This window comes from Agrilus planipennis, unplaced genomic scaffold (assembly GCF_000699045.2).
Source record: "Agrilus planipennis isolate EAB-ADULT unplaced genomic scaffold, Apla_2.0 scaffold122, whole genome shotgun sequence".
NCBI lineage: Eukaryota > Metazoa > Arthropoda > Insecta > Coleoptera > Buprestidae > Agrilus > Agrilus planipennis.
Genome location: NW_020438884.1, coordinates 85,304 through 107,979, shown reverse-complemented (window position 1 = coordinate 107,979; position 22,676 = coordinate 85,304). Strand labels below are relative to the sequence as shown.

At 34.5% G+C, this 22,676-nt stretch overlaps 1 protein-coding gene across 3 annotated transcripts; it reads right to left on the bottom strand.

Annotated features, from left to right (window-relative positions):
• Positions 1-4,401: 4,401 nt before the first annotated feature.
• On the bottom strand, positions 4,402-22,430 carry LOC108736384 (alpha-N-acetylglucosaminidase). 3 transcript variants are annotated; one of them, XM_018468792.1, is made up of 16 exons: positions 22,217-22,427; positions 19,462-19,610; positions 19,223-19,401; positions 17,593-17,811; positions 14,369-14,530; positions 14,054-14,183; positions 13,821-13,990; positions 12,734-12,815; positions 12,395-12,544; positions 10,992-11,201; positions 10,849-10,935; positions 8,822-9,012; positions 7,904-8,024; positions 6,797-6,890; positions 6,528-6,698; positions 4,402-4,640 (listed from the first exon to the last, which is right to left on the bottom strand). In XM_018468792.1, exons 1-16 carry the CDS (start codon positions 22,284-22,286, stop codon positions 4,480-4,482), a joined length of 2,346 nt encoding a protein of 781 aa, XP_018324294.1. In that variant the 5' UTR covers positions 22,287-22,427; the 3' UTR covers positions 4,402-4,479. The 3 variants fall into 3 exon arrangements, 2 of the variants coding, with proteins under 2 accessions (XP_018324294.1, XP_018324295.1); XM_018468793.1 differs by lacking the exon at positions 12,395-12,544 and having other exon boundaries at positions 22,217-22,428; XR_001937713.1 differs by lacking the exon at positions 4,402-4,640 and having other exon boundaries at positions 6,607-6,698; positions 7,900-8,024; positions 22,217-22,430.
• Positions 22,431-22,676: the final 246 nt, after the last annotated feature.

Here is a 22,676-nt window from a genome sequence, read left to right as displayed (position 1 = left end):
ATACACATATCGCATCAAATTCGCCCAACAAAGAAAACTATTTTTGGGTGGTTACTGGAACAAAACTTACTTGTTTGAGCGATGAAATCTGAATGATGTCTGATTCTTAATGTACTATATCTACCAACAGGTAAATTGGTGAATATTATTTTAGCGGGGGTGAATAACTAGAAACTGAATATAACACAGAATATGGAAAGCCCTATCATTAAATGTGAGCACAATCGTCATACAACATTTCTTTCCAGTTTATAAGGGTTCTACGAATACCCAGGTAAAATGTAAATTGGTCCTGTTGTCACTAACTTAGACACTATTTAAAATTACAAATATGAATTTAAATTAAAAATATTTGAAGTACAAAAAAAAGAAAAACTTAGGACTTAACAACGAACCCACGATTATAACCTATAACGTACCCTATCCCAGCAGACTGTAGGCATATGTAACTAATTCTCTTTTAAGAAATTTTTGATATAACGTACGGATTATTAATGTTCCTTCGAGTAAGTTTTTACAGTAGCATAATCCCCACCAATATTAATTGATAAGTTAAATTAATATGCGTGCCTTAACGATAAACCAACTTCTTAATATCTACTGCAATTAGTTTATTCTTAATCTATACCAACTTCTCAAAAAATTTTTGAACTCTATTGCTCCCTGAGTAGACCAAACGTGTGAAAATCAGATTAACCCGAATCCTAGCAATAGGAGTGGGGTGGTGTCTCTCAGCCGGTTTTATATGACTTCAAGGCAGTCTGAAAACAAACGTTGTCGTCTAGAAGAATTATGCCTTTCTATTGATATCTGCGACGTTTTTCTCTCATTGCTGACTTTTATTTATTCGAAAGCATGTTCGAGTGGTATAAAAACGCAAAAAAGGAGACTATTACTATCTTAAAACACTGTCAATATAACTTTTTCTTTTGATGATAGCATCGTTAAAAACAGGACAGCCTTAAGGATAATTATACAAGGGCAACATATTAATATGAGCAGATTTGCAGATGTAGTAAGAAGAAGTCAGAGATAGCCTTAAATAAAATAGGAACGGTAGAACAAACAAAACTCCAACGTCAAAACAGGACACTGTAGTTGTCCGAAGCACTTTTCGGTATGTGAGTTTACTTCAGTTCCTGAAGAAGGTAACCTTGTTACCGAAAAGTGCTTCGGACAACTACAGTGTCGTGTTTTAAAGTTGGGGTTTTGAGCTATTTTGTTTGTTCTAAAACTGTATTGCATGAAAATAAATAAAAATAAAACAAAAATATTGCTATGCAAAGGAAGAAAAAGTAGAGAAAGAGCGAATATAAAGAAAAAAGAATAAAAAAAACATAGACGGTAGGCGCAGCGGAAAAGAAAAGGTTAGAAGCATTCAGAATGAGGTGTGTTAGAGGTCAATGATGAGGATACCGTGGATAGAGAAAGTTAGATAGTACGAGAACAGAGGGCGCTATGGAGGTCAATAAAAAATAGGCGATATAGGTTGATACGACACGTTCTCAGGCATGAAATGGGCTAGTTAGAGATGTATTAGAAGCAGAAAGAGTAATTAGGAGGAGTAGAGGTAGACCTAGATTAGATTATTGTTCACAAATAGTTAAGGATATGGGATCTCCTAATTCTAGGGAATTACGAAGATTAGTTCCGGTGCGTTTCCAACCAGTTTTAAGACTGACGACGAATAATATCGTCAGTATGAGTTTCAAGCATAGGTATTGTAGCGAACACGAACGTGATTGTGTGCGATCGGGCATACGTATGTGTGAGCGGCTTATCGATTCGCCGACTAGCCGCGGGCGCTTTTCTTCATGTGCGCCGTATCTGGAAACGTGTGTGTCGTACCTGCGTTCCGGGAAAGCAATCAAACCGTTTAAAGAAAACGAAACTTCTCTGGACGGCTCGAGAAAGTTCCCGAAAGGAAGCAAGGGAGTATTTAAAGGAAGAGACGATCGCCGAGTGGAGTAGAAATAAATTGACCGTTGCAGAAGTGAACCAAGAGATAAACTGACAGTGATAGAAGTGAAATAAATAGAACAGTGAATAGTAACAGTACTGTAAATAAATAGAATAATTACCGAAGTTTAGTAATAATTTAATAGTGTTTTTAAGTTCAATAATAATTAGTGTAAATAAATAGTTTTCTTCTTAAAAGTTAATTTGTTAAACCCAGGAACATTACAGTATTAAAGAAAGAACGCTTATCTTCGTACGTTTTGTTAAATTTCGACAGTTTTTAACAATTGCTCTATCCAATGGTCCAATAAGTACCAAAGTTCCACAAACTATTTTGTTTCTACATCGATTTCCGTTTTTAATTATTGAGCACCCACAAATACTAAATTTGACATTTTTCTAGTCAATATTCCAGACATTGCCTCTCGTATTGTTAAGCTCACTTAGACGCATTTTTGGGACAAACCCACCCTGGATGGGTTAATTGTAAAGTCTATCAGATCGTGACACAGATCTGGCTCAATGTTCCCCACATCATCACATCATACACCATTCTCCATACATACAAACATATTCGCACGCACAATCTGCATTACCATAAGTGCGTTATTTTTTTGTTGCACGCGAAGACGGACAATAGTCTAGGTAATAAATTCTAATAGTGGGTAGTTTTCCACATATATAGGCACATAGATGTAGATAAGAGAAAAAAAAACTAGGTCGTAGGTTAAAAGTTCAGGGTTTCCGCGAAATAATTAGCGAAATTAGGTCAGTAGAAAATTACAGGCAGGTACATGCATTAACTCTGCTCATGTTTGTGTAGGTCTCTTACAAAGCACACAGCAAGGAATGTAATTATGATAATAAGGTTTGTTGGTTGTGCAAATTATGTTATTACCTCTGAGGGCTTTTTTTTATGTTGAATTACGGTGTTTTTGCGTTTTATGTCACATAGAAGTTTGCAAAAGGATTTGTAAATAAGTCCTTATTTGTATGATACATACAAAACAACAAAGCCAAAAATAATTAGGAATGAAATTAATGGTCTGAATTAAAAAATTATATCCCTCTATGTTTTCTCATTTTCGTAATCTATTCATTTGTCTACTTAAAGTATACGATTTGATATTTTTCATTACTTAATCCTTTAAAGGAGGACCTGGACAGTAGACAGATCCATTTGATAGAGTATTTTGATATTTTTCATTTTTAAGTATTCAATACTTTTAACAAATGTTAATGTTATTCTAATATATTGATTAAATGATCACTAAGAATTCGACTTACTAAGAAATCTACAGGTACAGTATTTCGTATACTTAAAGCATTTTATTCCACAAATTAATTTTTAGTTAGGTAATTAATTTTGATTAATAAGAATTTCCATATAATATGTATATTCAAACGCATAACACAAAACTAATGATAAAAATAATTAGACGCTCGATATTATAAAATTTGCATGCTTCTTAGAATAATAACTTTTCTTTTTTACTTATATTATAAATTAATCAGTGTGTTTACTTGGGGAGTACACGTCATGGCGTATGATATGTGGTAAATGGTAATTGTGTAACAATGTGCCCATCAGTTGGAGACGGAAAGGTGATAGTAATGACCTTGTAGAACTATTTTACAGACCAGTGTTTCTCGCTTAAGTCTTTGATCTGCGGACCCTTTTTTGAACTTCAATTAAACACCCCAGTGAGGGTTAAAGCCACCTGAATCCCGCTTCACAAACCAGCACTTTAAATTCAGAAGGAATTAATTTCTTCTGTTTAATTGCATTTAAACGCTCGTATTTTTGATTAATAGTACCAATAAAAATTAATATAATTTATCTTCGGGGTATCTTTATGCAAAATATTTTATGTATATGTTATAATTGACCTGTAATTAATTTTGATGCCCTCCCCCCCAAATGTGTATATTTCGCGATCTGCAATTTGAGAATTACCGATAAAGACGATGGGAGGAACTTTGTAGGGTTTTATGTTGGGGGGGGGCGAATTTTAACACCCTAACTTAACATCTACTCTTTTTCTAATGGTGGTTGTGGTGGTGGAGAACTCTTACCCACCATAACCTTACTCTGTGTCCTTGGCGCATACGGCTTGATTATGGTGGATAAACGTTACCCCCCTTCCTCCACGAAAAACGATACCATCGTATACACATGAATTATTCAGCCCCATCCCCAATCCATCTCCTCCCACCCGAGCGTGTATCCGGTCGATACATCTGCTTCATTAGTTAGAACATATTATGTACCTATATTAAATTATAATGCAAGACCTGCTGTTACACAAAATGGAAATTAGTACCATAGGCATGAGAAACTCTACAATATTATGCGATTAAATAAACTTAATGTATTTTTTTAGCCGTCCTACGGATTACTTATAAAATTATAAGGCTTCTGTCTGTTGAAAAAAGATGGCGTTGGTATTTAAGTCTTTTATTTTAAGTTATGGTTATATTTATGTTAAGCAGTACACAACACAACATCCTTATTTATAACTATGTTAGCATTGTGACTTCTATGTTGTCATTATTATCTCGTAGTTTAGATATAAAACTGTCTGAAACACGCAAATCAGGCTCATGTTCAATATTAAATTTCCGAATCCTGTCCAATGTCCACTTATCACGAATATATCGAGCTATGTCGACTGGATTACCTAGAAGTAAATAATAACTGGATAAATTTACTTATTAGCTTAATTACACACTCAAACTAAAAAGATGTGCAGTTTCCTGACATGAATTTATACAGATCATCAGCTAAATCAGTGTTTCTCGAAGTGGGCGATAACGTCACCTTATGGGCGTTGGAGGCTCACAAGAATTGGGGGTGAGCGCAAACCAGTTCTTTAAAAATCCGACCTTAAATCGCGCAAAAATCTATTGTTATAAGAGAACAACTTCTATATTAAATAAAAATTATTTGTACTCCACTAATAAAGAAAAAATATACAGGGCATTTTGAAATAAGTAGCAAACGTTGGGGGGTATTTACTAGATGGAATTAGGGAATCGCATGGCGAATAAAGCAGCGTAGTTAAGGGACAAAAAAATTGTAAGAAAACCAGATGAGTTTGCAATGCGAAGCCCGCCCTCAGCGTGAACGAGCAAGGTACAGAGAAATTGCGATAATAACTAAACAACTACATCGATGAAAAATGTAAATAGTGACGATTGTGGAACGACTAATAAAAAAATTATTTCTGAGTCGCGCAGAAACGTCCGGCACTTGGCATACTTCATTTGCAGCGATCATACACGGTCGTACAAATCATTAGCGTTCTGCACTAACGTTTGATACACACGCGGTTTTATACAACCCCATACAAAGAAGTCAAAAGTACATATTTTGATCAAGACTCAGTGCCAGCCATAATACAGGACCCATATGTCCAATCCAGCATCTAGGAAAATGTTCGTATAAAAATTCACGCACTGGTCAGTGCAATAATATTACCCTGCACTAACCTATAACACTGACACATTGACCTACTTCTATTGGCTTCGACTGCCTACATACAAATGTAATACAAATCTACAACGTTAAAAAAACAAAGAACTGCTCTAACTGCAAGCTGGCTGTAAAAATAAACATCGCCAATCACACTTAATCTAATCTAAAAAATAACAAACGATACACAATTACAAAAATAAAAAAGAAATACAGCACGGATGCTGCTAAGTACTATTCGTTTCAAGAAGTTAGAGATATGCCTCTTCCCTTTATTAGGATGCGCCGTAGCATAATTCCAAATTCAATCATATTTGTCCGCGGAGCTAATTTCTTCACCGATCATCGAGCGAGAACTAGACAAAAGTATACAGTACCATTTGCAAAATTATTTATACTGCCTCGTTAAAATTTAAAAATATGCTTTATATAATAACAAGTGAATTAACTTAACATTCTACACACCTATAAAACTGTTGCTTTGTTTTCTATTGTTAATTTATATACATTTAAATTGCTAAACATTTTCGTCTAGTACTGTACAGTTCTAGCCGATCTCCTAAGACCGCCCATCGAGAGCTCTGCTCGTTCAAGCTTGTTCTAACTATTTCTGTCTTGGCCACGCCCAGTGTGTATTCTTTCTCTCTTCGCGCAGATTTCTTCAAGGTCACAATTCTAACAAATTGAAATAGACTGCATATAATAGTTGATTTGAATGCGACGTTGTAATGTCGTATTTACCCGCATAACTCTGCCAGGGCCGGACTAGCCCTTGCCTGTACTTTCTCAAAACGGTTAACTTTCGGACCATCAAACATTTACTTCTTGTTTTATAGTGCCTTATCAACTCCCGCAAGCTTGCTACTTATTTCAAAAACCCCCTGTATATTAGTTTCATATAACAAATGTATTGTGATAATTCATTAGCAACTACCACATCATTAGTTGCGTTTAAGGCGATGCAAGTGTGAAAATTTAAATTCGATTAATTTATTTCCCCTATAATACTGATGTGTTTCTTTTGTTTTATTTGTCTCGGCTTTCTAACTAATTGATTAAAACATAAAACAAGTAAGAAAAAAGAATAAATTACCTGTAGCCTGAGACGGATATTCTTTTGTGGAAATGGTAAACGGTTGTTCTACTTCGAAAAACATTTTTTCAAAAGTCTCAGTTTCATTGTAGGCTTCACCTGTTGATAAGCTTTTTTCCAGAGCACTCAAATATATTTCCCATCTTGGTTCAAAATAGTCTGCCACTACACCTGAAGATAAGAATAAGTTCATTGTCCCTGTTGTTCTTTGGTGTTTTAAAAGAGTATAAGTAGTTTTAACAAGATATTTATACGTTTACTTATATTACCTGCCCATTGTTTATTTGCATAATCTACTATTTCTCCGTTTGGACCCCATAATGTTATCTGATTTCTGGCATTGTATTCAAACTGAGCAATTTCCTGTTTAAAGAATCAGAATATTACCAACTATGTAGGTATATATACAATTCTCGGATCACCTTGTATATTTCATTGAATTTCGCAAATACGTCAATTTAATTCAGGTTCAAATAAAAGGTAATCAATTACAAAAGAACTTTGAAAATTAATTAAATCAATTTTTTTTCAAAAATTCAGTCTTTTTTTTACTTTTTCTAACAAACACGAAATTTGAACATAAAAAAAGTACACTTACAACATTGAAAATTTAAAATTAATTTAATGTATTATACTTAATCGCTCTCGCTATTCTCCAAAAGAAACCACTTCAAAATTACTAGCAAATTTCCTACACTTAATGCATAGATTAGGACTTTATAACTTACAGAAAAATTTATTAGAAAAATTTATTAGAAAAATTTATTAGAAAAATAATAATAAAGGATACTATTTAAAATCATTAATCATAATATTAAAATATTGAATTTTTTTTTCGCATATTTTTATGAGAACGTGTTGAATATAATGAATGATTTTTGCAATAATTAAAGTGGGTCAAAGTTGTCCCACCAGCGGTTTACGGGGGATGTCAACCTTCGGGAGTTCTAGTGTTAAGCATCAAACTAATATAATTTCTCGGCGGTTTTTTCTACAGGACCGAAATTTTCAAATTCCATTGGAAATTAAAAGTTCGAAATATCTCAGGTCAAAAACCCTTGCATTAAATTCATGTGCGTTATTTATTTTTATTTACAATGTTTTTTATTTGAAGTTAAAGTGGTGGTTTGCAATTTTACAATAATTTAGCCAATTAAAATGTTCATGCCTTTTTTCAAATGATTAACACGTTTTTGATACAAATAAAAATAATAGCAGCCCAAAAACATATTGTGTCAATACAAATCATTTTAAAAAAATCCATAATTTTAGGGACTATGAATAATTTTTATCATTTACGTCATGTCAAAAATCGAATTTTGTTTCGCTTAAGTAGGTAGTGTATGTTTTTTAGTTACAAATGTATGCACACCTACACTTGGGTTGTCCGCAACGTTCTTTGCATCCTTTAACCATTTTCCCAGAAGAAAATTTTCATTAGAAGCAAGTATTAGATCCAAATCAGTAAATAAATCCAAGATGTCTTGTTTTAAGTATCTGCGAAAAAGTCATTGTTCAACCTGTATTGGTATTAAGTATTATTATTGGATTAACGTCCTATGCGTCAAAAATCGTAACTAGAATTGTACAGAAAAGGATGGGAGAAAGGGCGGAAGAACTATTAGGGCAAGACCAATTTCGATTTAGGAGAAATCTAAAATAGAACAATATAGAACATGAGAGAAAAGGAAAAGAGCGCATACATAGGATTCGTAGATGTTAAATGTACTTAAAAATGCAGGGATGAGATACACCATCTAGGAACGAGGGGTTAGAGATAGCCTTAAATAAAATGGAAGTACTATCAATAAAACAATGTGGCATGAAAATAAGTAAAAGTAAAACAATACAAGCAAATATAAAGCTAGGAAACGAAAAATTAGAAGAAGTCAATAATTTTAGGTACCTAGTAAGTCAAATAATTTAAGATAGACAGAACAACAGAGATATAAAGCAAAAGATAGCGCAAGGTCGAGTCATCTTTAACAAAAAGAAATCACATCTATGCTGGCAAATGGTTATTTTAGGTGCATGTTTGTAGCATGGTATAGAGGTATAGAGGTAGGTAGACCTAAAATAAATTACTATTCACATTTAACTAAGGGTATAGGATGCCCTAGTTTTAGGGAAATGCGAAGATTAGCTCAGGATAGGAAAGAGTGGAAGTGCGTGTTCAGGTAGCCTTAGGACTGACGACTTTGATGATGATGATAATATCAATAATATCACCTTTGTATGTTAATACCTCCGATAAAAACATTGGTATATGTATAACGTATTAGTTAGATACTTACTTCAACTCTATCAAATACCGACTTTTGTATGCCTTAACAATTTTTTTATGGTATTCGTCTCCCAAAATTTGAAGTACTTGACGGGTTAAATCAACGATATCGTGTTTGTACGTTTCTGAATCTGCAAGACTATCTGAAGCATCCAAAAATGTTTCGAAGGCATGGAACAAGTCACTATTCTCATACCACATCTACGAAAAGTCAAAAAATGTAATTCAGTTTGTTACTTATGACCAGGAAGCGGGCGTTTTTCGCATAAAGGGTGAGAATTATGAATTTAATAAGCACCTCGTGTTGCTCATTGCAACCTCATACATAAAAAAAAACGGCTAGACTTGTTGTTTACATCCTGATAATAAAGACGTCACATATGAACAAGGTCCACTCCCTACTTGTGACAGAGTCTCATAGCCTAATAAAATCGGGACCGAAAAGAAACAGCAAATTATACGTGCCTCCGTATCTTCTGGATAAAATTCCCCCGGAAAAAGTGTCCCAAAAAAAATACCCTTTCAACAGCAAATCTCTTATTTTAACCGAAATCTCATAACTCCTCAACAATCTTTTTACTGTGTTAGATTAGGTTAGGTTAGGTTAGAGATGGGGTAGATTACATTACATACTAAATAATTTTCTTGTATGCTGTAGTCCAAAGCCTGACTTTTAAAACGTCCAGTCCAATCAAAGGCAGTTTTCGGATATTTCACCCAACATATGAAAACATTTATTATGCCTGTAGGTACACAATTCAGCATGACAAAGGCGCGTACCAAAAGGAGCTTAACCCCCCCCCCCCACAAATTAAAAGATACCCTGAATAAGAAGTGATAACACCATAATAGAAACAAATGATAGTGAAGGATCTGCTTAAAGATGAGAATGGTACTATAAGTCGTAAAATTTATTTTTAGAAATATGTAGAGGGTAGTGTCAGCAAGGAAAGGCAATTTTGTAAGGGATATGGTTTAAGTTAAGGATTCAAACCGAACAAGCGTGTTTTTTTGAACAATCGGAAATTAGAGATATTTTGACCAGACTGTGAATAAAAAAAATTGTTAATTCTAAGTACAGTACAACTGTAGGGATAGATGTGCAAGGGCAAAAGATTAGTATGCTTAGAATTGCAGATGATATAGCAGTATTAGCATCTAGCAAGGAGGACTTAGAGATAGCTTTAAATAAAATGGAAGCGGTGCTGACAGATCAGTATTGTATAAAAATAAATAATGCTAAAACAAAAATACTGGTATGCAAGAGAAGAAAAAGTAGGGAGAGAGCGAATATAAAGATAGCAGACGAAAAATTAGAAGAAGTGGCTGATTTTAGATACCTAGGAAGTCAGATAAGTCAGGATGGAAGGAGTAGTAGGGATATAAAGCAGAGGATAGCGCAGGGTCGTGTCGGCTTTAATAAAAAGAAGTCACTTCTATGCTCGCGAACGGTTTATTTTGAAATTCGAAAAAGGTTGTTAAAGGTGTATGTTTGGAGCACGGCGTTGTACGGGTGCGAAACATGGACAGTGGGCGCGGCGGAAAAGAAAGGGTTAGAAGCGTTCGAAATGTGGTGTTATAGGCGAATGATAAGGATACCGTGGAAGATTAGAAATGAAGAGATATTATAAATAACAGGAGAACAGAGGACTCTACGGAAGTCAATGAGAAAAAGGCGAAATAGGTTGGTAGGACACCTTCTCAGGCATGAAGGTCCAGTCACAGACATATTAGAGGCAAAAATAGGAGTTAGGAGGGGTAGAGGTAGACCTACATTAGATTACAGTTAAGGATGTGGGCTGTTCTAGTTTTAGGGAAATGCGAAGATTCGCTCAGGTTAGGAAAGAGTGGAGGTGCATGTCCAACCAGTCTTAGGACTGACGACCTTATGATGATGATGATGTTAATTCTAATTGAAAACAGACACACTCATGTGGGTTATAGTTACAGTTCGATAATATTTAGGTCTAGTTTATATACAAAAATAAACATAATTAAATTAATAATTAGCCCCTCCCTCCTGCAACGATAACTTACCCAATCTTTCAAATGCAATGATGGACGACTGTTAATGCTGTATTTCCCTCTTAAACGTTCTGTTCCCGTAAAATTGTACAAAGTACTCTAAAATGGAAAAAGATAGGTGAAAGACTCATCTTATGAAATTACTTTATAAAAACCTTTAAAATTTGCCACGTTTGATTTGCTGACATATTTATTTGACCGTATCGCCTTCGTGAATAATTATCGAACCATTCTGTCAAATCGACTGGCTCATCTCTCCAAGACATTTCACTCATGAGGTCATAAATTACATAATTTTGATTAATACCTTCTGCTGTTATTCCAACTCCTATCATTGTTGTTTCGTTTCTTGCCCGAATCGGTTCCTAAAATTTATTTAATCATCTGTAAAGAGCAACAGGCAGTTATATGTAGCTGGTGCAGCAATGTAGAGAAGTAAATATTAGGAAGAGAGTCAGACATGGATGCACACTGTCTCCGCTACTTTTTAATCTATACATTGAAGACGCGATCAACATCATTAGAGACAGTACAACTGTAGGGATAGATGTGCAAGGGCAAAAGATTAGTATGCTTAGATTTGCAGATGATACAGCAGATTAGCATCTAGCAAGAAGGACATAGAGACAACTTTAAATAAAATGGAAGCGGTATTGACAAAACAGTATTATATGAAAATAAATAAATGTAGAACAAAAATACTGGTATGCAAGGGAAGAAAAAGTAGAAAAAGAGCGAATGTAAAGATAGGATTCGAAAGATTAGAAGAAGTCGCTGATTTTAGATATCTAGGAAGTCAGATAAGTCAGGATGGAAGGAGTAGTAGGCATATAAAGCAGAGGATAGCGTAAGGTCGAGTCGCCTTCAATAAAAAAAAAGTAAATTCTATGCCCGCGAACGATTAATTTAGAAATTCGAAAAAGATTATTAAAGGTGTAAATTTGTAAATATAAAGAAAAGGTTGGAACCCTTCGAATGATGAAGATAGAGAAGGTTTTAGAAAGAATAGGAGAACCGAGGGCTCTATGGAAGTCAATAAGAAATAGGCGAGATTGGCTGGTAGGATATCTTCTCAGGCATGAAGGTCTAGTCAGAGACATATTAGAGGCAGAAACAGGAGTTAAGAGGAGTAGAGGTAGACTTAGATTAAATTACTGTTCGCAAATAGTTAAGAATATGGGGTGTTCTAGTTTTAGGGAAATGCGTGGATTAGCTCAGGATAAGAAAGAGTGAAGCTTTTTACAAGCTTTTACCCACGGCATCGTTTGTGTTAATGTCCTCAATACGTGTCAAGGATCAATGAAAATACAATTAATTTGATAAATAGTCCTAACCAGAATCAACAGGATAAAACTAAAGTTTCTAATTTTCTAGATTAAACATACACTTTACGTAGAATGATACTGTCCTTCTTTACCAAAATGAAAAGTAATTTTTTCTATCCCTTAGAGTAAAACTTCAAATACATCGTAACAACAATTTTTCAAATCTCTGATCTTGATAATTTAAATGGAAAAGACACTGTTATTTAAATCTAATATTAGAAATATCTATGAACCTTGTTTATGATATGAGCTGAACCATACATGCCTAGAGTTCCTCCAAAATTGTGGAGCATACACCATATAAATGGTTGACCGAAATATGAATCAAATCGGTCATACTGCGGAAATTGCTCGGATTGAAGATCGAGAATAATCATTTTTCCCTAAAAGAATTACACACATTTAAATAAAATTTTGAATAGATTAAAATCCTTTGAAACTTAAACCAGCGTAAATTCTCGTTCTCAAATCTCAAACATTAAGTATTAAATAGAAACGAAAATAAAGTTCATCCTAATCCTGACTGCATAAATAGTAAATTAACTTAAAATGTGTTTATAAATAAAACCTACAAAAGGCACCGATGTCACCAGTGCTTTTGCTCTTTCTTTAGTCCAAAACGGATCATATACAAAAAGCCATCCCTGCATTAGCCTGAAATTAAATATAAAATTAGGTAATCTTTTAATGTTAATCTGTGATGTGTAAAATCAAAACCAAACTAGGGATGTAAAGTTTTTTATCATTCAAAAAACAACAGCCGACGTTTCATCCATGATGTTGGGTTTTTTGAATGCTAATATTTTACGTTAAAAAAGAATTAAAGCAGATGGACTCTCACTTCTTTTTTCACTTAAAAACTAGCCTTGATAAAAACCTACAACTTTGGCGAAACATCGACTGTTGTTTTTTAAATTATAAAATATTTTAAATCTCTGGTTTGGCATTGATTTTATACCGCCTTAAAATCAGGGGAAGAATGGATAATAGAGTTAATTTATCTATGATATTACATGTGCATATAGTTAAATGTAATATAATTTACCGTAATGTAGTGTAGCGAGAACGAGTGTGTTTGTGTGCGATCGGGCACACGTGTGCGTGAACGGCTTATCGATTCGCCGACTAGCCGCGGGCGCCTTTCTTCATGTGCGCCGTATTTGTAAATGTGTGTGTCGTACCTGCGTTCTGGGAAAGCAGTTAAACAGTTCAAAGAAAAAGAAACTTTTCCGGACGTTTCGAGAAGGTTCCCGAAAGAAACAAAATATTATTTAAAGGAAGAGACAATCGCCGAGAGTAGTAGAAATAAATTGACCGTTGCAGAAGTGAATCGGGAAATAAATTGACAGTGATAGCAGTGAAATAAATAGCGCAGTGAATAGTGATATATCAACAGTAGTGTAAATAAATAGAATAATTCATCACCTAAGTTTTAATTTAATAGTGTTTTTAAGTTCTTTAATAATTAGTGTAAATAAATAGTTTTTGTCGTTATCAGTCTTACGATTAGAAGTTAATTTTGTTAAACCCACGAACATTACAGTTTTATATGATGATTCAAAATACAGAAGTTTTTATTCCGATCCAATTGTATTAATGTATTTCCTCTTTTATTGGTTTTAACTTGTTTATAGATAAATAAAAGTGTCTCATTTTTACCAAATAGCCCCTGGGTCATTCTTTACCATCGTTTTGTAAACGCCACTGCCGACACTACTTATGTACGATTCATCGGTTGATACTGGAGACATTTCGTTAAATACGTCCGCACTGTACATAGTATTTTTGGTTTTATTATTATTTTGGACAACGCCGTAAAATTTGTTAAGCTAAAACAGCAAAAAGTATATATTTGTGCGTCAAACTTTACAAAAATTCTTCATTCTTCTTACGTTTTTATAGTACTTTTCTCCAATTGTTTCAAACAAACCATCATTGGCATCCAATAAATAAGGGCTGCTATACGAGTCATTAAAGTTACTCCATTCCTCCATTTTCGTCAAATTAGCTGTTGGAAATAATCTGCAAAAAATCAATTTTGGGATGTTGTTCACATTAATGTAAACATTTCATATTCGTATAATAATTAACTTTAGAAAAGAAAATGTAACCGAAATTAGTATGACGTTTCCAGTGATGTACCTAACTCACTATAACGTTCATTCAATATTAAAGTCACCCCATGCAAATTATGTTGCCTCTTTAACCTTTTAAATGCTCTTGGAACATGTCCTGCAAACCCCGGAAGGACTGGTACGATTCCTAAACTCCTCATACGCGAAAGCGTATTTGTTTGCAAAGTAAAAGACCTGTTGTGCCAAAATTCTGACAATGGACCTCCCCATTTACGCAAATTGCCCATTCTATTCCTACAAAATAAAAGATTTATGTACATCGATATAATAAATATACATGTACTTATCATGTGTTATCAACAGAAAAACACGTGTGTAACACATACGGCATTTTTCCCGTAAGATGATTCAAACAGAATGTGTTTTTGCGAAATCATAAAAATGATTCATAATTTAGGGTCCTTTACAAATAATTTTCAAATTTAGACCCCCAAAATATGCGTTTTGACGAAAATGTATCTTAAGGAAATCGAAAGAAATGATTTATAATTTCAGGTCCTTTTAGGGCAATAAGCGCAGGCGCTTCTAAGATAAGGCAAACGATGCACTCTGCATAAGCCCCCAGACTCATGGGGACTCCGATTGCAATCTTGTATTTCTAGAAAAGATTGTAAAATTACTCATTTTGCATTTTTTTTATGAAAAGCTGCTTCCAAAAATAAATTGTGCATCAGATCGTGAATGTTTACACTGGCCTCATAATGTACATAGTGTAATGTTTTATGTAGAGAAGTACGGAATAGTGATTTTATCGGTTACCAGATAACTATAGAGTTGTTCGGAAAATCATTTCGTTTTTTTTTGTGGAAATGAAAGAGAAAGTTTTCGTATAATAAACAAATACTTAATACTATTAAATTATATGTTGACCGTTCTGGTCCAACTCCTTTTGCCATCTTTCTGGTAGTAGCATAATTCCACGCTCATAAAATTTTTGGTCTTTGCTGGCAAAAAACTGATCGAGGAGGTTTTTGACCTTCTCATTTGAGGTGAAGGTTTTACCGTCTAAAAAATTTTGTAGTGACCGGAACCAATAATAATCCGATGGTGCCAGGTCTGGAGAATATGGTGGGTGTAGCATTGTATCCCATTCAAGCTGTAAAAGCTTTTGGCGAGTGACCAAACTTGTGTGAGGTCTCGCGTTGTCTTGGTGAAACACTACACCTTTCCTGTTGATTAGTTCTGACCTTTTCTGTTGAAGTGCATCATTCAGTTTGTCCAGCTGATGACAGTAGACTTCCGAATTAATCGTTGTTTTATCCGGTAAAAGCTAAAAAAAAACGATTCCTTTAAAATCCCACCAAACAGACAGCATCACCTTTTTTTGGTGAATATCGGCTTTGGAAATGGTTTTGAGGCGGTTCATCTTTTTTGCTCCATGACCTCTTGCGTTTGACGTTGTTGTATACAACCCATTTTTCGTCCCCAGTGATGATACGCTTCAAAAACAGATCATTTTCGTGCCGTTTGAGAAGCGAATCGCAGACGTCAATGCGGCGACACAGATTTCTCTCTGTGAGAACATAGGGAACCCATACATCGAGCTTCGAGGATAATCCCGGGCCTTTCAAGTGGTCATAAACTGTTGAATTTGATAAATTTAACCTCAATCCGATCTCACGTGTTGTTATTCGCCGGTTCCCATCAACTAATGCCTTTATCGCGTCTTTATCAGCTTCAACCGGCCTTCCCGAACGTGGTGCATCTTCGACATCAAAATTGCCGGATCGAAATTTAGCGAATCAGTTTCTGGCACTGGTGTACTGTCAACACACCTTCTCCATACACATCAGTCAATTTCTTTCTGGCTTGAACAGCATTTTTACCGTTTCTGTAGTAAAACAGCAAAGCACTACGGTTAATAGTTCATGTCTTTGTTCCAGCGGGATTTCCATTGAATGTCACCCTCATCAACATTCCAAACCACATTTAACCCCGTACAAAAAGTCGTTTAAACACTAAACCAATTAAATTTTAATTCTTGTACCTAACCCGTCTCTAGTTTTAAGTATTTGAATTACATTGATATGTAATTTATTTGATCGCTTTTTTCAAAATCATAGCTGAGATAGTTAAGAAAATAAGATTAGGAACGTGCAATTTTTATCACAATATTTTCAGCGTGAATATACGAGGTCTGTTAAAAAAGTATCGCAAATTTTTATTTTCCACAGATTACGCGTATTCGATTTTCGATTTTTTTGTGGCGTTGTGTTGGTAACTCATGTCTTTCACTTATACTGACAAGTTCGGTCATGTCCAATGTTCAGTTAATTTTTGACAGCTGCTTTGCTTGCACGTGTTTTGGCTCGTCTTCGATTTTTGCTTATTCCGAAAAATGGATCAAAGAATCTGTATCAAATTTTGTGTGAAAAACAAAATGAAATGCGCGGACGCATTCCGAATGTTGACTGTGACATATGGTTAAGCAACCTTGGACAGAAGCAACGTTTATCGGTGGTACAAAATGTTCTCAGAGAGCCGAGAAGATGTGAACGACGAAGAGCTTGCCGGACGCCCGAGCACGTCAACAACAGACGAAAACATTGATGAAGTGAAGAAAATAGTATTGACCAATAGTCGAATCACCGTTAGGGAAGTTCCTGAGGACTTGAGCATATTGATTGGCTCATGCCATTCGATTTTTGCCAATGATTTGGACATGAGGCGGGTCGCCGCGAAATTCGTACCAAAATTGCTCAATTTCGACCAAAAACAACATCGCATTAACATTGCCAAGGAGCTGTTGGACTCTCTCCGCGACGACCCAAATTTGCTCCAGAGGGTCATAACTGGTGACAAATCATGGGTTTATGGTTATGACGTGGAAACCAAAACTCAATCATTCCAAAGGAAGCTGTCGCACGAGCCAAGACCGAAAAAAGCGCGCCAAATATCCGCCAGAAACGCCCGGATCTGTGGAAAAACAAAAATTGGCTTTTGCACCAGGATAACGCCCCTGCTCACACGTCGTTGTTTGTGCGCAAATTTTCGGTCACAAGCAACACACTAATAATGCCGCAACCACCGTATTCCCCAGATCTGCCCCCCTGTGACTTTCTTGTTCCCGAAACTGATGAAAATTGAGGAGATAAGGACGGCATCGAAGGAGGAGCTGAACAAGATCGCAAAAAATGATTTTTTGAAGTGCTTCAAGGATTGGAAGAAACGTTGACACAAGTGTTTAATATCTGGTGAGGATTACTTTGAAGAGGACAAAACAGAAATTTTGAAAATACACAAAATTTGCGATACTTTTTGAACAGACCTCGTATACAGGTAAAGATTTTTTTTACCAAGCTAAAAATGCAGGTCCAGTAAAGTGCTCGTCTATTTCTTGCTGCGTCATACCGATCTCTTTATAAATTAAATTCCAGATAAATTCTTGACCATTAGGTGCAAGAACTAAGTTATAACCGTTGAGGGCCATCCAGTCGATGTGCTTTTCCCACTGGCTCCAATTCCACCAAACAAAACTGTAGCTACTTGTACATATGTTTTGGTAATATCGAAATCTAAAATTACAATGAAAATAACATAACAAATGCATTAATTATTTAGAAATTATCATTAACAAATAAAACGAAAAAAAAAATTAACCAATCTGAAGGAATGAATTTTTGAAGAAATATTGTATTTTGGTACAAATAAAAACTGTTTCTAATAAAATAGTTTTTCGTGCACAATTTTTATTACCTCATAAGATGAACAGATGAACCATATTTTGAAATAGTTTGCTGTAAAATATTTAAGGTATTGAAAAGTTAGTGTTTTTTCTCTCATCATTTTTTTTTTACTTACAACATGCATACAATGAGTTATCGTCGAAGTTTGATAGCCTATTAGACGTTTTAAGAAAAAAATGAATGAAATTGAAACTTAATGTTTTTTCGACAATGCTCCAAAAGATCGTAAAACTTTATCAATAGCTTTTGCTTACTAAACTACTATATCAGAAGTAAACGCAGACTTAATTATATTAAAGTATTTTATCATTAAACCCCATAGTTCTTGCGGTAATCTGATAGTACCCCCGCCCTTCTGAATACCATATATTGTTGTAAATTACAATAAGAAGGACTATCAGACTTGAAGGATGTTTTTTTTGTTATCAAAGAATGTATTAATTTTAGAAATTAAAAGTGTAACATTTCATTTTAAATCACTACCTATTTAGTTTATCTAATAAATAATGTTCTACGTATATGTATATATGATTGTAGCATAAAGAACGTCATTTTTTAAGATTTCCAATTAAGGGATAAAACACTGTGCCTCAAATCTACTTTTGATAACCAGAATGCCGTAGTTTATTGGAAATTTTTGATTAACAGTCGCCATTCTTTTGGTGTATTTGGCATATTTGTGCGTTAACATGTCTATATTTAGTTATCATAAAATCACAGGATGCGGTAATAACTGAAACTTAAAATCTATCAACGAAATCAGTAGATTAGGTTAGGTTAGGAATGGAGAAACCCTGATTCACATGTCTGAAATCATGTGAACTTTAGGCTTATGTTATATTAAAAGATTTATTTATTGGCTTGCCCAAATTGCCATGCGCCAAAGATTTAGGTTAAATTATGGTTGAAATATTTCCCATATTGACATGTGTGAAATGCTCTGTCCTATAGGCTTAAGTTAGGTTATGGTGGAAGATTTGATGATCAGCTCGTGTGAAGTGCTATGAACCAGGGTTTGAGCAGTACCCAAAAAGTTAGTTTATAATGAGAAAGGTTTCCCCTTGCAGATATGAGCGAAATACTATGGACTATCGGTTTAGGTTATGTTACGGTAAGAGAAGGTAATTAAGGGATAGTTTCCTGATTGGCATAATGCAATTCAAGATTGTGTTAGCGATTAAATGATGACTTTTGTGATAAATGTACAAAACCTTCAAAAAATAAAAAAAAGGGTACTGACCTATCGTTATAGCTAATTGTGACATTAACCGCTGGTAACTGCTTCGGCAGGTTTAACTGTTTATTTTGCCACGAAATTTGGCAGTAGCAGTAATATTTCAAGTAATAATTAAGCCCGCTCGCTACATCCACTCCGGACCTCCCTGTAATAAATACCGTTCCATTTCCCGAACTAAAAATCTACAAATTCCGAAGGGGTTTACTTATTTTGATTAGATGCTCTCAATAATAATGCTTTACTTGAAAAGAGTCCTGGCTAAAATTTGACACCACGGACACTTTAAAGTACAAAAAGTAATCGGGGAGAATCCTTTTAACGAGCTCTTCGGTTGCTTTTTGTTGTTTTTCAGCATCCTCTTCATGGAAATTAAAAGCAGACGATCGTGATCCTAAAAACGACAGATAATTTTACATTAAGCAAAGCATCTTGAGTTATATGAATCTGAATGCTTTCCGTTTCAAATTTTATACAGTCGAACCTGGATAAGTGAGAGCTCAAGGGACCGCGATCTGTTTCTCTCATAGAGGTTTCTCACTAACCCGAGTTTCTAGCTTACAGGAGGAATTTGTCTCAGTTATAGAGGTCTATAAAAATACGGTTCGACAACACATTGAGTTTTCGTTTAGACATTATGAGGAAGTACAGGACCTTTCTTCGCAACTGCTTTTATGAACTGACTGTAATAAGATTGTTAAACAAGTCGGTACACACATTTGGCTATAATAAAATAATAAAGACTTACTCGGTCATTCGCAGATTTGGTCATTCGAATGAAATAAGAGTCTCTTGAAATTTAAGAACGAGTCATAAAATAGCAAAAGTAAACTGTCGCTTATAGAGGTATAGACAAGTAGCAATCTCACTTTAAGAGGTTCACGCATGAAAAATGACTGTCAGTTATACAGGTTTTATGTTTCTCACTTATAGAGGCTTTAGAAAGGCAAAATGACGGGACCTGGCAGATACTCTCATTAATAGAGTTTCCTCGCTTACCCAGTTCTCACTTATCCAGGTTCGACTGTATTACATCGGGTTGAGTAAATATTCAGGGTGGGTCAGCATTTAGTGCAGAACTTTCAATGTATGTGCCTTGGCCCACCCTGGTTATCCCGTAACTATATACGTCCCCCACGATTGTCAAATATGATTATATGATTAATTCCTTTTTCGGCGGTTGCAATTCGTACATTAACGGAAATGTTCCCGTTTCGGGCCTTAAGCCTGTTCACAGCAAAACAATAGTAGATGAAATTCTCATCAATCGGCATCATCGTCATTACTCTTATTCATCATTATCATAAGGTCGTTAGTCCTAAGACTGATTGGACACACCTCCACTCTTTCCTATTCTGAGGTAATTCCGCATTTCCTTAAAACTAGAACATCCCATATCCTTAACCATTTGCGAAAAGTAATCTAATCTAGGTCCACCTCTACTCCTCTTAATCCCTATTTCTGCCTCCAATATGTCTCTGCCTAAGAAGGTATCCTACCAAACTATCTCGCCTGTTTCTTTATTGATTTCCATGGAGTTCTATTCTTTCTAATACTTCCTACCTAAAATCAGCCACTTCTTTATTCTTCTCATCTTTACATTCGCTCTTTCCCTACTTTTTCTTCCCTTGCATTTTATTTAAAACTATCTCTATACTGCTATATCATCTGCAAATCTAAGTATACTAATCTTTTGCCCCTTAGTATTACTCTTATTAATTGGAAAATAATCGCCACCTTAATAAAAGTTCTATTCCTGTCAAAATTGTATAGATAAGGTTTTCACTTATCAAATTCCTAGCCTATAAGGAAGTTATGGTAAAGGGTCAGATCATAAAAATAATAGTTTTCAACACATTTCAAAATTTGAAAGTGGAAATTCTTTGAGGTGCCGATCGAAGCGTATTGACAGCAATATGATCTGAAAAGACAACATTCGGTCGTCGTTTTTTTTTAACAAAAAGACTGAAAAATATTAAATTTTGAAATTTTTTGAAAAAGATTTATCTAATCTCAGTGGTTCTAATATAACTCAATACTTTAAAAATAATTTACATTTTTTTGTAACATTAAAAAATGGTAAAGAAACGATAAATAGTTGATATTAATGATAAACAAAACGGAGAACCATTTAACATGAATTTCATTGCTATTCCACTTATTCTTCTGTATCATTATTAAAAATTAACAATTAATTGGGGTACAATTAAGAGATAGAACGATTTTTGTAAATTCAAAACAAGAAACAGAATATTAAAAACATATTTAGCAGGGGTGGTTTTTTAACGTCTAGTAAAACCTTTCACATTTTATGCCAATTCTGTTTTTCCATCAAAAATGCCTGTCATTTCCATACAAACGTCGCAGGTAAAACTGCTTCAATCACTAACAATTAAGACAGTATGTACAGTTCATAAAAAGGTAGGACCATAATAGATAAAGCCAAATTTGAGGAACAATGCATGTCTAGTCTAAAAACCGTGTACCACCCGTAGTGTATTAAATTGCAATCTACCAAACGCCCGAAACGGGAACTGTTATTTTCTCTGCACGAATTGAACCATTTCAGGTCAAATTTTGACGACGCCCGGAAATACAAAGTGTGTAAAAGGACAATACCTGCAATATACATCCGGGAGTTATTTGATCAACTAGCATGTAGAATTAAAAATGAAAAAAGTAGTTTTGAGGTAAAGTGAATTTCCAACGACATTTGTTTCGTAATTTAATGTTAAAATTCTCTAATTACACTGACTTCAAAATAGTTGAAGGCAGGTTCGTTAAAAATATAATCATAGAATTTTTAGAACCCGACAAAGCCAGTAAGTTTTTGTAATCAGGCATTTTTTAAATAAAAAATCTAAACCGCCACGTTATGGGAGATGAAAAACCTAAATAACATTTTTTTTATCCGAACGACAGTAACGTAGAGTAGAAAAATTGAAGAACAAAATCGAATTCCGTTTTGAAAATACAAAAATATTATTTATTATTACCTACCTTGAACTCCATCCACAAATTTAAAGATTAAAATCATAAATAACAATGTCACACTCATTTTCGTGCACATTAAATCGCTACTCTTTCAGATACCTTCTCGTTTGGTCAACAAATTGAAATACTATGACGCTTGTTGAGCTGAATAGCTGATAATAAACATATTAACTTTGACTGTTGGATATAACGAGCAAGAGAATTTATGTTTAATTTATCGTATATATGCATAGCGCAACCATTGATAATACTGAAGTGATATAACTATGACACCGAAATTGTAGTATTATTTCCTATTTTCTATATGAAAAATTTTATTACCTCCTTCACTCCAGTTTCTTTACCATTCATATGGATTATTTGTAGGTCAATGTTATCTAGGAGATAAGTAGTAAGTAATCAAAATAATGATGTGCAATAACCATATAATTTATTTTATCTAAAAGAAACTGGAGGGGTCAATTTC

What these genes read in the sequence shown, in the direction of transcription:
- LOC108736384 (XM_018468792.1), bottom strand. Translation starts at nt 22,286, where the DNA reads ATGTGCACGAAAATGAGTGTGACATTGTTATTTATGATTTTAATCTTT. An exon ending in ACAATTAGCTATAACGATAG is followed by an intron (nt 17,812 to 19,222) that starts GTCAGTACCCTT and finishes TTGTAATTTTAG; the next exon opens with ATTTCGATATTACCAAAACA. An exon ending in ATATCCGTCTCAGGCTACAG is followed by an intron (nt 4,641 to 6,527) that starts GTAATTTATTCT and finishes ATTTACTTCTAG; the next exon opens with GTAATCCAGTCGACATAGCT.